This window comes from Centroberyx gerrardi, chromosome 13 (genome assembly GCF_048128805.1).
Source record: "Centroberyx gerrardi isolate f3 chromosome 13, fCenGer3.hap1.cur.20231027, whole genome shotgun sequence".
NCBI classification, from domain to species: domain Eukaryota; kingdom Metazoa; phylum Chordata; class Actinopteri; order Beryciformes; family Berycidae; genus Centroberyx; species Centroberyx gerrardi.
The window spans coordinates 27,053,265-27,069,056 of NC_136009.1; the positions used below are offsets into that span (position 1 = coordinate 27,053,265).

The 15,792-nt window shown below is 41.8% G+C and overlaps 1 protein-coding gene across 1 annotated transcript in view; it reads left to right on the forward strand.

Annotated features, from left to right (window-relative positions):
* Window positions 1-13,700, forward strand: part of LOC139924064 (disco-interacting protein 2 homolog C) — a 241,252-nt gene extending 227,552 nt beyond the window's left edge. The window contains exons 28-34 of the mRNA XM_078287890.1: window positions 68-97; window positions 3,936-3,997; window positions 7,330-7,387; window positions 9,099-9,173; window positions 10,569-10,743; window positions 12,100-12,223; window positions 13,448-13,700. Coding sequence (XP_078144016.1) covers window positions 68-97; window positions 3,936-3,997; window positions 7,330-7,387; window positions 9,099-9,173; window positions 10,569-10,743; window positions 12,100-12,223; window positions 13,448-13,700 — 777 coding nt within the window. The remainder of the gene's footprint in view (window positions 1-67; window positions 98-3,935; window positions 3,998-7,329; window positions 7,388-9,098; window positions 9,174-10,568; window positions 10,744-12,099; window positions 12,224-13,447) is intronic.
* The last annotated feature ends 2,092 nt before the right edge of the window (window positions 13,701-15,792 follow it).

Below are 15,792 nucleotides of genomic sequence, written 5' to 3' on the forward strand. Positions count from 1 at the left end.
CCCCCTTTATTTCTTGCTCCTCCTCCTCCTCCTCCTCTTCCTCCTCCACCCCTCTCTGCTGCTGTAGCCTCACAGGCTGGGGAAGCTTGCTGACCAGGTAGGGAACCACCATCTACCCCCCCTACCCCCACCCCAACCCCGCTACCCCACCCCAACCCCACCCTCCACCTCCTCTCAGCACATCGCTCATCAGCTGGCCTCCACACTGGGTTTAGACTAAGGGTGGAGGAGTAGGAGGGTGGTAGGAGGTTCTTCAGTGTGCCATCACGACCCAAGAGGATCTAGAAACCTTCGTCACCGCGAAAGATTTGCTCGTCTTACATGATTCTGTTCTACGATCGATTGTTGATCAGTTAGATCTAGTGAGGCTCATTCTCTGCAAAGTCCTTTGAGAAATAAATGAACACGGCGCTATATTTGCATTAGGGCTGGGTAATATATCGATATTATATCGATATTATATCGATATCGTGATATGAGACTATTGTCTTAGATTTTGGATATCGTAATATTGTGATATGGCATAAGTGTTGTCTTTTCCTGGTTTTAAAGGCTGCATTACAGGAAAGTGATGTAATTTTCTGAACTTACCAGACTGTTCTAGCTGTTCTATTATTTGCCTTTACCCACTTAGTCATTATATCCACATTACTGATGATTATTTATCAAAAATCTCATTGTGTAAATAAAGCAATAGTCATCCCTACAATATTGTCGCAAAATCGATATCGAGGTATTTGGTCAAAAATAATGTGATATTTGAATTTGTCCATATTGCCCAGCCCTACTTACAATTGAACATTTAGCTCACTTCGTAGAAAATACTGAGATATATATCGTGTATCGCCATTCCGCCAGAAAATACCGAGATATGACTTTTGGTCCATATCGCCCAGCCCTAATTTGCGTTCTTGTGAGTTCTTGTGAGTGATCATAGAGGATGAATGGGAAGCCCCGAGTTTCGTTGTGAGAATGACGCGCCACGTCCAAACAGCGCTACAGTCTGTAGTACAGAGACGGTTGAAACAGCTGGTAAAGTGAACACTGATTGTGTGACGTCAAGCGCACAGTTAATCTCAAACTATAAAGATGTTCTCTGTTCTCGTGTTCTTAAGAAATTCATTCGGCAACTTGGTTAGAGCGTTCTCCACGTGGACACAAGCATATCGACTTGGCGTTCTTTAATTTGATAATCACCTTCATTCCAGCCAAACACTACAGCAAATCATTTCACTGATTAGTTTAGGGCTGCAACTAACGATTATTTTCATTGTCGATTAATCTGTTGATTATTTTCTCGATTAATCGATTAGTTGTTTGGTCTATAAAGTGTCAGAAAATGGTGAAAAATGTCGATCAGTGTTTCCCAAAGCCCAAGATGACGTCCTCAAATGTCTTGTTTTGTCCACAACCCAAAGATATTCAGTTTACTGTCATAGAGGAGTAAAGAAACCAGAAAATATTCACATTTAAGAAGCTGGAATCAGAGAATTTTGACTTATTTTTCTTAAAAAATTACTCAAACCGATGAATCGATTATCAAAATAGTTGGCGATTAATTTAATAGTTGACAACTAATCGATTAATCGATTAATCGTTGCAGCTCTAGATTAGTTCCTCCCTCCTGAAATCAGCTGCTGTTTGGCTGGAATGAAAACCTGAAAAACAGACTCTTGGGGTCCTGATGGCACATGATCGAAGACCACTGCTGTATTGTAGTACTGCACAGGATCTATGGGTGTAGAGCTAGAGGGGAGAGTGTATATAGTGGACAGACAGGGAGATATATAGGGGGAAAATGCATTATGTAGAAAATATCAGGACCACGAAAAAGAGTGTCCAGAGTCACATTAGGACCACTAGTTTTGTACCGCGTGTGTGTAGATGGACAGACAGCGAATTTGTAGACAGTTAATTGATTTTAGACTATATCGAGTTGCAGTGTGCACGTTTTACACCGGGATCACACACAACCTGTAATGCATTTGTGTTCAGACTTGGCGTGGCGATCGGTTGTAGAATTACAGCACAAACTTTCATCGCAAGTCTGATGCAGTGACGAAATGTTCTCATTACAGAAACTCCCTAGAGAGGCATAGCAAACAACGGGTGAAAACAACAGTGGGTTTTATTGGACACATGCGTTATCAGCACAAACGTAGAAAAAGCCCAAAAGCATGCAACACCTTCATTACAACACAATCAGCAGAATGATGTAGCAGTAACTGATGCTCTCATTTGAAATTAACTTCCACGCGTTCAGTGTGATCCCAGCATTAGTCTTCCATGTCAAAGCACAGTGTAAAGAGTTTCCTATTAAAAACGAAGCGGTGCAGCGGAGGTTTGTAGCGCTCGTGTTGTACAAAAGCAATCAAAACTCTATCAGCCAGCATGCGAGGAGTGTAGGTGGGAGCATTAGTGTGTGATGGTGTGGCTGCACATCGCTAGTAATGAGCACCAAGCACTGCAGTGCAGACCTGGGCTCTGTGAATGAAAATCCTCTCTGTGACTAAACTGATGGACCGGGCGCTAAAAGACGGTGCTTTCCTGGAAGCCGCCATCTTTATGCATTTTGTCCCTCGGTTCCGTCTTGTCAGGCGAGAGCGATCGATCCCAGAAAAGTCATTGAAACTATTTTAAAACTGATCCCAGGTGTGCTGTAGTGTGTGTGTGTGTGACGCTGCGTGCCATCTTGTGCTCTGGGTTGTGGCCTTCTGACTCGGGTTTCCCAGCATGCCGTTCTGTGTGTGTGCGGTGCGGTGGTGGGCTCTGCGTACAGTTTCACCACTGAACTACAGTCTGTCTCAGAGAGAGAGAGAGAGAGAGAGAGGATGGAGGGATGGTAGAGGAAGAGAGAGGTTGGAACGGGGGTCTTTCTCTCTTTCTTTTTCTCTATCTCGCTTTTCTTCTAAATTTTCCCACAGTCAGGAGTACGATGCTCAGCACAGAATTAACTAATAGAGGATTACTTGATATCTACAAGACAAAAAAGGTCACATTATAGGATATGTAGACCAGACCTGGGTCAAGTAATATTTGCAAATACTTTTCATAGATTATTTTATCCTGCTTATGTTGGCTTTTCCACAAAATAGTATGCCAGAAAAATTTTACCATCACAAGAAAGTATTTTAAGGCAATTTAGTGTCATTTTCTGTGATTGACAGCCTCCCTGACACTGTCTGAACTGTCTTCATGTGGTAAGCCCCACCCATCCGGTCCTCCAAGTGTGTTAAAACAAACGCTAAGAAGTATTTGCAAATATTATTTGACCTAGGGCTGATGTAGACCAATGTGATTGAGCTTTCTTTGAGCAAGTCTTCATATCACACTGTTATAGGGTTGAAAACAAAGAAATAAAGCAGTGCTGATATATTTAAGGTGTTTTTGTTTCCTCATCCATCTCATCATCACCCCTTTCTCCCATCTTTCTTTCACCCGCTCTCACTTTCACTTTCCCTTCCTTTCTTTCCTCTAAAAGATAATTCAAGTTTTGTCGTGGCTTTCTGGTTGCATGTGGATCAGGTGGAATCTGATCTCAGAAAGTTTGGTGGTTCACTTTTTGTTTTTTTTTATTGTTTTTTTAACGATATCTTGGTTTTTAATCAGTGTTTCTTTTTGGTTTTTCCCCTCCAAAAATGTCCCGCTACTGTCGCTCCCACATTGTTCTCTCCACCACTTTCTGAATGTCGTAGAGGAGTCGTGGGTTTGGTTTTTTGGTCTCTGTCTCAAACCCAAAGCTTCCTTTCTGCTGTGAAGGGAGAGCTTGTCTCTGTGAGCACTAATGCACGAGCAGCAGCATCCACAGCGCAGTAGTAGTAGTAGTAGTAGTAGTAGCTGTAGTAGTAGAAGTAGTTGTTGTAGTACAGTTGTAATACAGCAGTGGTTGTAATGGAACATCATGTTAACTCTTTGTTGTCGGTGGTGTTCCTCAGGGAACCTCAGGACCGGACCCCACGACGGTGTTTGTTGACATGAGAGCGCTACGGCACGACAGGTAAGTTTAACACAACACACCTCAGACCCCAAAAGTCTTTGATTGATTTGTTAAAGGTTAAATGTGTAATGAAAATATCAGCAGCAGGTTCCTGAATAGTAGCGAATGAAACAAAGTGAACGGCCGGCGCACGCTCTGCATTCAAAAACACAGGAGCGGGCCGAGGCTGAAGGCCCTCCTGCCACACCAAGGTCCATTCAAAAATCTGGCAATTTGTTTTTGCCTTAATTATCAGCAAAAAACACACATCTTAAAATATAATTTGAGACTTTATTACTAATCGGTAGGGTGTTCTGGTAAATTCGGCATGTTTATAATCCTCCAAACAGCTTGAATTTGAACAGATCGGCCCATTTATGCGTCGGTGAAGTGGTGTTACACATATACCAAATCTATCCCACTAGATAATTTTCCAGACAGAGTGAGCCTATATATGCCAAAACAAAGGAAGAACAGCAGTTTCTTCTTTTGATTCTTGATCTGTGAGGTGAAATTCATCTTTTCGGATGGGATTTGTGTTTCAGTATCTCTGCTCACAGGCATTTCAATGGGGAAAAACACTTCCTGATCATGATGAGAGATCGAACCTGGGGTCTTATTGATACAGGCTGCCTGCAGTGCCCGTTAGCAAGGCACTTAAAGGATAAGTTTGGCGATTTTAGACCTGTATATAATTTGGCTCTTACATGCCTTACGAGGCATTACGAGTCCAAGTTTGTCAAAATATTTGTAGGCTCCACAGGGCAGTTGAGAGTAAACGGAAAAGTTGCAAACTACATCTATTAAAATTAGCTCTGATTTCATGACAGTTCCGCCGTTACGCACACCTTCAATACTCAGAAAATCACAGAACTTATCCTTTAAACCCCTGCTGTAACTGCTCCAGTGCAGCTGCCTGGTGACCAGCAGTAGGAGACTGTGGCTGTACTGTTTAGTTTAGTTTATTGAGTTTATTCATATCAGGGACCATGTACAAAATACATTAATCTCAAACAAAGAGAGAAGATGCGTGGTACCACATTTAGCTGCTAGCTAATTTCCATCTGTAGTCCCTGGGCAGGTGAACAGAAACAATAAAACACAGAGCAAAACCGATCATCTCCACTACAAATGGACCAACAACCTATTGACATCCACGCAGGCATATGCACACACACACACACACACACACACACAATAGCACATTTCATAAGAATGAATACAAAGCAGAATACAAATATCAAAGTATTACATGCATACATCCAAAGATATAAAAACAGGTCGTCAAAATGTCAAATTAATGCTGACAAGACTGGTTACTTAAAATCCATTTTTTAACTTCATGGGAGAAAATATGGAAATCTGTGCAGGTTTTCAGATTGACAGGGAGCTCATTCCATTCTTTAATGGCTTTAAAAGAAAAAGCAGATTGTGCAAAGGCAGAGCCTCGTTCAGGGAGGCTACAGTCTGCCCTTGAAACTGACCTTGAAGCTCCGCTCATTTGCTCCGAGCGGCGCTGAACAAAGTTCTCCAGCGGTGGAGGAGCAGCATTATGGATTATCTACTGAGAGGCTCCCAGGTGTGAATGTTTGGAGGTTTGTGAATGTGAAGCAAGGCATTGCTGACACTGAGCATGGTGCTCAGCAAACTTTCCCAGAATAAATAAAGTCCTCAGTAAAGACGCTTATTCACATGCAAGGCTTGTTCAACAGCTATGAAATGTCGCTCTGGGCTTATAGTCTAAACTTTCAATATAACGAGAAGCTCTGCCAGCTGAAAGTTTCTTAAAGACAATATGACATTTTCAGGCATGTCAACTTGACACCCCAGCTGTCACACTTGCAGCCTTTCCACTTACTCTAAAACACTTCCACCCTGGGAAAGATGTACTTAAAAACCCATCAAATTCAGTCTGACTCACATTTCATACTGTGCGACACCATAAATAGTAACGAGGAAGCCTCCAGAATTTGTTTTGCCAGAGTTCTGGCTTTCAGAGGAGAGAGTGTGACTCTGTGAACCAGCCGGGGGTCTGGAAAATGCCGCGGGGTCTCAACATTAGTGCCAGTATGCATGTCTTAGGGTGGTGAGATACTGGCAGTTTTCAGGCGGTGTAGATGGACAGCAGCCCCTGCAACGCCAGGATAGCGTGTGAGACAAAAATGTATTCAAATGTTTCCTGACAAGATGTTCCTGTGGGATTAAAGCAGCAGTACTGAGGCAGCTGCAGCTCAGCTACACACCTGGAAATGTACAATTTAAACTTGTCAGGCGCTGCTGCCCATCAGAATTGTCCAAAAAGTTTCCCACTGCCCCTTCTCTGATTCAGCAGAAAAAATCTCCATCTTAACAAGTCATTTAGTCTATTATTGAGTCCTAAAATCTTAATTTTCGTAAAAAATCTGCCAGTGTGGTTAGATAATTTTACTTGTTTCCAATGCAAATTAATTTGTTTCAAGAATTTAGTAGAATCAAGTGTCATTTTCTTGATACCAGTGCAGTGATCTGCCTTATTCTGACTTGTTTCAACACACTGACACTCATTTCTATATTATTTCTATAAAGTAAGTGAAGCTGTATTAGAAACAAGTGGAGTTATCTCACCTCACTGGCAGAATTTTTGTCTTGGTTTAAGAAAAATAAGATTTGAAGGCTGAATATGAGACAGAATGACTTGTTAAGATGGATGTTTTTTTGCAGTGTGGCCTTTAGCCTGCGTCTGCTCCATAATGCAAAGACATACAACCATCCTGCGGTCATTATCATCCTGGAGAAGTCAGAGCACATGAAGCAGCGAGGCAGTTGGCCCCGCTGTGTATAAATATAGCCGTGACTGCGCTCCCGGTGCATGATTACATATAATCACTGTTGATTTAAACCGGCCTGTTTTAAGACGCTTTTCTACCAGGGAGGCTTTGTGTTTCTGGTTTATATTCTGAGGGACGATTATGGAAATAGATGATGAGAGATCGGTGGCGAGGGTGGTACAGCGGCCCGATGGTCAGAGAGACGGTCCCATAACTGAAAGGTCACAAGCTGGATACCCACAAGAGCCAATATCCTGTTGAAGTGTCCTTTATTAGCACACTGAACCCCCCATCTACCCAATTTCCCCTCGGCGATCAATAAAGTTCATCTTCTCTTTACTGGTAGAGACAAAAGCACTTATTGCTCTTTTACCCAGTGAAAAGAATTGAATTTGTCACATCTGGTGATAAAGTCTTGGAGACAGATGCAGGGCAGCATGGTGGCCTAGAGGTTAGAGAGGCCGTCCCGAACGTGGAGAGGTCGCAGGTTTGATCGATGACAGTCTGATTGATTGATTGATTAGTAACTATTGGTTTCCTCCACAGGGTGAGACTAGTGGAGAGGGGGTCGCCACACAGCCTGCCACTGATGGAGTCTGGGAAGGTGAGTGTTTTGACACAGAGGCAAATAATTCATTGTTTATACAACTTTTCACTGCCATGCCCTAGAAAAATATTGCAAAAACAACTGACTGAGAAAAGAAAGCAATTATTCCTTTTTCTTTCCTTTTTAAAAAAAAATATATATATGATGAATTATGTGTTTAATACTGTCTCGTATGTTGTATTGTTTTTTAATATGATGAACATGCATTTTAAATACCTGGCTGCAATCAAATGTCCCTTAGTGGGACAATAAAGACTTGACATGCATCACTGTCCATTTTTCAGAAATTTTAAGATAAAAAAGACTTCAGACATGATTTCAAAATATGTTTATATCATCATGAAACATGCTATATATATACATATACATATATCACCACTCAGATGAAAAAAACTATATAAAACTACGGAAAACAGCTTTATGACTATGTGTTTTTAAGGTTATCTAATGGGTTTTGAAAGGGTTTAATAAGACCAAGAACAGAATTTTCTCAACCCATAGAGGAGCATGTAATCCTTCAATTCAAGTTAAAACATGAACATCACCAAAGTTGTAAGTTTTCACATGACAGCAGTGATATGGAGGATGATGTCAGCTCTCACCTACAGTAACCTTAAACCAGTGTTTCCCCCTGAAAACCTCTGGAACTGCATTTAAACCACAACACATTAAGACTCCATCCAAAGTAATGCCAGAGAAACCCTTTCAGGTGGGGTAAGGGCTTCAGTAGTGAGGGCTGGACTCCTGTTTCGGTTCATTTACAGGGGAAACGCTGTGTTACACCATCAAAAATGTATAAAGAAGGTTTACAGAGTTAGAACAATTTAGACAAACTGTACGCAGAGGGAGGTGTCGTCATTTTCCAAGACTAAACTGTTCATTCTTGAGTAAATAACTGAATACGGTTTATACGCCACAGCCAATTAACTGCACAGTGATTTAAAGTGATGTTGAGTAGTTGTGTGGTTTCCGTGGCAACTGCATATCCCAAAATTGAGGGGTCTACGTTGATGCATATTTGGCAGAAGTGCTGGAGAAGCATAGGATCTAAAGCTATAGAGGACTGAGGATCAGCCTGAGTCACGCAACAAAACAAATAACATCAACACTGATAGAGGAAAGGTGGGAGGAAGGATGGAAGGAAAGAAAGAGGGGAAGAAGGGGAGAAAGGAAGAAAAAAATGAAGGAAGGAAGAACAGAGGGAAGGAGGGAGACAGGGAAGGGAGTAAGGAAGGAAGGATAAAAGAAAGAAACAAGGGAAGGAAACAAGGAAATGAGTAAAAGTGGGAAGGAAGAAGGGAAAAAAGGAGGGAAAACAGGAAGGAAGGAAAAGGAGAAAAAAGAAAGGAGGGAAGGGAGAAGGGAGAAGGGAATGAAGAAAAGAGGGAATAAAGGAGGAGGTAGGGAGAAGAAGGAAGAAGTAAGAAAGGAGGGAAGGAGGGGAGAAATGAAAAAGGAAAGGAAAGAAGGAACGAAGCAGGGAAAGAAAGAAAGAAAGAAAGAAAGAGAAAGCAAAAAGAACAAAGAAAGAGCGAGGGAGCTAGACTATCAATTAGGGAGAGAGAGGCCAGTTTAACTGGCTGTAGATCAGTTCCATATTTGTTTTCTGGGAGTCTGGTTGTTATTATATAGATCATATTGATCATATTGATGTTTATGTTAATGTATTGTGTGGTTAACTGTCTGCTGTGGTGTCTGGTACCAACAGATCCTGCCTGGGGTTCGAATCATCATCGCCAACCCAGAGACCAAGGGACCAATGGGAGAGTCGCATCTGGGCGAGGTTAGAATGAGCGCCGACAACTCATCGCTTCACACAAGCCAATAATGACAGTGGACTTTAAAGCTGCACCGGGCACCTTTGCACTGTGGCGACCCCAAGTGGCAGCAGGAGATAACTGAAAGTTTGAAGGACTTCATTACCCAGAACATGAGTGAAGTGAGGCCAGTAAACTGCGCACTTCTCTGTCCAGTTTCAAGTTTCAAGTTTATACGCCACTTCACATAAAAATGCATTCGAATTCTTGATCACGAGCCTCACGTCATTCAGGCAGTAAACACACATAAGAGGGTGAAAGAACAAGGACACATAAGAAGCAAAAAAATGATAAAACATATTAACACCAGTGCATGCATTGTCAGCAAAGTGCGATAGTTGCTGTAGTTAGTAAAGTGCAGTAGTGCTACTCGTTTAAAAACCAGACAGCCTCAGGGTAAACGCTGTCTCTAAGCCTGTTCTCCCAGCGCTCCCAGCGACAGCGTCTCCCTGATGATGAGTGAGAAGGCCGCTCTTCTTCAGTGTGTGTTGGGGTGGAGGCGGTGGAGAGGTTCTCTTCCTGTGTGCTCAGAAGATTTGCCTCCAGTAACTTCCTGACACCTGAATTTGGGCAAACAGGGCGAATCTACATCTCAATTAGAGTAGATGGGACGCTCTGCTCTGTTGCCGCCCCACTTCATATTTTTACATAAGAATTTGCCAAGTGCAACTTTTAAGCTGGAGATGCCGACACAACTGTCTTAAATTTAATTGGTTTAATCAAATCACTGTTACAGTGGATTATACAAACACATATTCATGCAAAATATACTGTACAATGAACATATGAGCGGTTTAATTCCCAAAAGCTATAAACAATTTTGAAAAAAAAACTGGTGTTTATTGCTCAATATTTACAAAATTCAAATGATAATATCCTCAAAAATGTAACTTTTTATAAGCAAAGGTACAGTAGCTTATGATAGGCAATACCTTAATTAATATTCGATTCTGAGTTTTACTGTCATGCCCACAATCATTTTGTGGTGGTGGTTATCACTTACATGTTGGATCTCTCTTATATTGGAGCCAAACTCCTCTATGTTATTATTATTATTATTATTAAACCTTTATTTAGACAGGTAATCTCATTGAGACACGGGGTCTCATTCACAAGAGAGACCTGGTCGGGCAACAGCAGCAGTACAACACAAAGTTACAGACAGACAGGACATTCAATACAGAGACAAGATAAAACACAATCATAAAGGTGATAAGTGCAAAAGCGGTAGGCAGATTTTAGGACTATGTACAAGAGCATGTAAATGAAGGAAACACAGAGTGTAGTGGAGCAGCAGTGGGCAGCCTCTCCCTGCGGTGTAGCGGCTGACGCTGTGTGTTGTGTGTTGTGTGTGTTTGTAGATCTGGGTGCACAGCGGCCACAACGCCAGCGGATACTTCACGGTGTACGGAGACGAAGCGCTGCAGTCGGACCACTTCAGCTCCAGACTGAGCTTCGGGGACACGCAGACCGTCTGGGCTCGGACCGGCTACCTGGGCTTCCTCCGCAGGACCGAGCTCACCGACGCCAGCGGCGGTAAGCACGGGGCGGAGAATTTGCCGGACGGGGCTGCCTTTAATTAAAATTCTGATATTGGCTAGGAGGTGAGGATGTGATTTTACTCAACAGCTTCGGGGATGTCAGTCTGTTCAACCTGCAGTGAAACCTGCCTTAATGAGCTGATAACACACCAAGAGGATTTTCATTAGTATGGCCTTCAGCGGAGAGGTTTAGTGTCACTGTCAAGAACAAAATTCTAGGGGAAACACTAAATCCTTGTAATTTAAAATAAAGAAATTGTATTAAAATTGTCAGATTCATTGATTATTGCCAGAAAATCTGAAGCTTACATCCAAAAATATCAGTATTGCGCTTCAAAAACCCATATCCATCTAACCCTACAGGGGATCGAACATGATTTTTTTGGTTAAGCAACAGCCTCTCAAACCACTAGGCCAACATGTCGTCAAAAATCACAACATCTTACAATCCAAGGCTGATCTTTAGTGATACAAGGCCTGCATCCTCTCTTCTTTAACTGCAGGGTAAAGAGAAATTCAGAGTGTCTATCATAGCACAGGACTGTGAGCAGGACCTGAACCTGGACTTGACATCCAAAGTCCAACGTCTGAGCCGCTCCACCATCGTTTCAGGCTCGTGGCGGTTGATGGATACAGAATTTCACAGGCCAACTGAAATATTTAGCACCTAAAGTGTTTTTTGGAATATATAAAATGATCAAGTGCAGGTTAACCAGCCACAGTCAAAATATACCAGCTGTAACCAAAGCTAAAAGCCAATGGATTAGAGTGAAATCATATTCGAACTATATATTTAATCCTCTCCACTTCTAAAAAGCAATATATCTTTCTCTACACTGCCTGTGAATGTGTTCCGTCATTGCTGGTGTGAAGAACTTTGAGATCCACTTGAGAGTAGGGCTGAACAATTAATCAAAATTTTATCGAAATCGCAGTATGGCCTACTGCAATTTTCAAATCGCAGGAGGCGCAATATTTGTTAAAGGCGAAATGTGTGTCAAAATACCATTTTAAATTAAATATTGTCGTGCTGCAGAGACGTCCTGGCCTACACATCATATTCTACAGACTTAAGAAAACATCTTTGTTTGGTACAGATCCCTGTAAAAATCACACCTTGTCATTTTAATACGTTTTTCAATGAAAATGAGAATAATGATGTAAAAATTCCCTCTAATATCGCAAATCATATCGCAATTGCAATATCAGTCAAAATAATCGCAATTAGATATTTTTTCAAAATCGTTCAGCCCTACTTGAGAGTAGATTTGTCATGAAGGAACAGTCACAAGTCGAAGATTAGTTAACCTTGCTTGTGTGTGTGTGTGTGTGTGTGTGTGTGTACATGCAGAGCGACACGACGCCCTGTACGTGGTGGGCGCTCTGGACGAGGCCATGGAGCTGCGGGGGATGCGTTACCACCCCATCGACATCGAGACGTCCGTCATCAGGACGCACAAGAGCATCACAGAGTGGTGAGCAGCTTGACTCACACCGACCTCGCCGCCGCCGTGTCCCGGCGGGGGAAATTCAGGTCACGTTCGGCCGGGATCCGGGACAGACTGGGATGGCAGATTCCTTTTGACTTATTTATCTGCTGTAGATGTCTGTGAGCGAAGCCTGACTCCCCCTAACAACCTTTCTAACCCTCTGACAAGGCTAAACATAAGAAACTACACAAGATTAAAAAGTCTGTGTGTGTGTTCAAAAGATAATACTTAATAAGCGAGTCCCTGTATGATGTCACCGAATTCTAGGGCTGCAACTAACGATTATTTTCATTGTCAATTAATCTGCCGATTATTTTCTCGATTAATCGATTAGTTGTTTGGTCTATAAAATGTCAGAAAATGGTGAAAAATGTCGATCAGTGTTTCCCAAAGCCCAAGATGACGTCCTCAAATGTTTTGTTTTGTCCACAACCCAAAGATATTCAGTTTACTGTCATAGAGGAGTAAAGAAACCAGAAAATATTCACATTTAAGAAGCTGGAATCAGAGAATTTTGACTTATTTTTCTTAAAAAATTACTCAAACCGATTAATCGATTATCAAAATAGTTGGCGATTAATTTAATAGTTGACAACTAATCGATTAATCGTTGCAGCTCTACCGAATTCCTCATCCAAGATGGTTAAAGGTGCTGCATATAGCATTTCAAACATCTATATATCATAAGTCAAATTGATTGTGATATCTTGGTATAATTAACCATAATCAAATGAGAACATGGTGGAGACGATTGGTAGCTTCTATCTCACGCCAGTGGTATTGAGACTACATTTCCCAGAAACCCTGTTGCTTCCTGAAGCAAAAAAACATCTTTTCTTCTTCGGTCACATGTACGTATGTGAACAATATTTTTTTTATACTGTATTGTGACATCCCATGTGACAGTTTTTACTGAAGATGTGAAATTTTCATTTAGTAGGTTAAGGTTAAACATTTTTTCCATTACATATGACAATATTTGTTTGTTTGACATGTGAAAACATAATTCACATATGGAAACCGACGTCTGTCCAAAAAGCAAGAGAGTTTTCACATATTTTGACTATTTTGTAAGGGAAATGTTAACATCTTCTGGTGGCTTATGGTCTCTAACCGCTGGACGACCCTGAATACCACACATATTGCTTCATAAAAAAAAAAAAAAGTGAAATGTGAATTTGAGCGGTACTTCTTCTTCTCTGCCTGCAGCGCGGTGTTCACATGGACCAACCTGCTGGTGGTGGTGGTGGAGCTGGACGGCTCGGAGCAGGAGGCCCTGGACCTGGTCCCCCTGGTCACCAACGTGGTTCTGGAGGAGCACTACCTGATCGTGGGCGTGGTGGTGGTGGTCGACATCGGCGTCATCCCCATCAACTCCCGCGGCGAGAAGCAGCGGATGCACCTGCGCGACGGCTTCCTGGCCGACCAGCTGGACCCCATCTACGTGGCTTACAACATGTAGCGCCCCCTGGCTGCCGCTACGGAGGAGGACGAGGGAGTGGAGAGTTATTTTGGAGGACTGGGACGGGACGGGACGGGACGGGACGGGATGGATGGAACTACATGCAATGACAGCAATGCAACAGTCTGCTCCTGAGACTGAAGGACTGCCGGAGTCCGAGGCAGGGTTTGTGGGACGAGGGGAGATGTAAAACAAACGCACCCGGGCTTGTGAAGTGCAGCAGACGGTTTACTGACAAGTGTCAATCGTGCGGACGGGAAGCGGTAGAGGACAATCCTAACCTAGCGAAGATTCTTGCTTATTGCTTTTGAACTACGTGTGGCTCACTATATATTTTCATGTTAAGTATTGCTGAAGTCGCTTGTTTTTTTTTTTTGTTTTGTTTTTTTGTTTTTTTTTTAAACGTGTCCTCTAAAGAGGTTAGGCTATTTTTTAAAAAGAATATTTACACAAACAAAAAAATGGTGGCAAAAATGATATTTTACGTTTACCGTTTTTACGATATCAACCATTACAAAGTCTGAGATATGTTTTGATACGGGGGGGGGACAGGGGGGGGGGGGGGGGTTAAAATCGCAGTTGTCCTTCAACTTTACGAAGAGGTACGATGTGCTCGTTTCATGTTCGTGTTAGCTTGTTTTTTTGTAAACAAGTGTTACGTTTTTTTTTGTTTTTTTTTTAATTCAACGTTTATTTCCTGTACCAACCGTCCCGTCGCCAAGGGAAACCAGTGTGCTAATTTCATAACCGAACAGCTGCAGCCTTTTACTCCAATTTTTGTTCCATAAAAAAATCAAGCTTCGACTGAAGGAAAACAATACATAAATTCATATCATGTAAGTATGTACAAAAAAACTGATTTAATTTATTTTGTTTCTCTTTTAGAAGTATATGAGGAGACATTCAAGAATGTTTTGCTCTTGAATATTTGCTAATATAAAAAAAAAAAAACGAAAAGCATTGTATTATCTTGGGTGAAATAGTATCACGTCAAGTATATGGAAAATAGAAATATATGAATATAGTTTATATTAAAGGGGAGACTAGGATTCCCCCCCCGACGAAGCCGTTTGAGACGCAGCACTTCTCACTTGCATGGAGTCTGGAGCTGCAGACCGAACCGAAGCGTCTGCGTTGTTCAAACTGCATTTAACGAGATGAAGAGTTGAAGGGTTTCATTCCAAACTGCAACATGAAGAGTTCTGCACCAAATCGCTGTCTATCCATTTTGGGGAAAAAATCATGACCTTAAAGTTCATCAGTTAGGATTCAATCTGTAAAAGTGTTTTTTTTTTTTCTGTCAACCGAGGACTTAAGTTAAATAATATTCTTTGCTTTAAAGGGGCATTAAGTCATCTTGAGCCTTTTAGGCAGCGTTCCTGTTTTGGCATCCACCAGATTCTCGGAGCCACCTGCGAGTCTCAAACCTTTTGAAGCATTCTGTACAAATTTCATTGGCTGATGAAGTCCGTTAGCAGATGATGTGAACCTGCGCTCCGGCAAAAGTTTGACTAGTTTCAACTTTTTGGACGGACTGGGTTGTGATATTTTCACGCACTGCGCTCCGTCAATCCACGTCATGTTTCAGCGCGTAGGTCTCATTGAAACACATGGGATATTGTCAGTTTTTTGACGTATCACAAACACTCATGTGAGCGGACCCCTACTGACCTCTACTGGTGACCAGGAGGAACTGCAGCAACATTGACAGAACTTCTCTCCTCCAACACAAGTCTCTGGCACAGCTTCCCACCCAGTGACAGTGAGCTAGGGCTGGGCGATATGGTTGAAATCAATATCATGATAATCATAAGGATTTTTCCCGATATCAATATATATCACGATATGGTTCATGTGTGCAAAATCACGTTAAATAATCAAATTAATGTTCATCTCATTGAACCGAATGGTAGTGTTAGGTGTGATGTCAAACAAAACTGAAATTTTCAAATAATATTCCTACCATACCTCATTTTATCAGAGTTTTTAAGTAAAATTTGCTTGTCGTCATCAATTTAGACAGCAGAAATGTGTGTCACGATATTAAAATATCTTCATATCATCACGATATGATTCCACTGAAAGACGATAA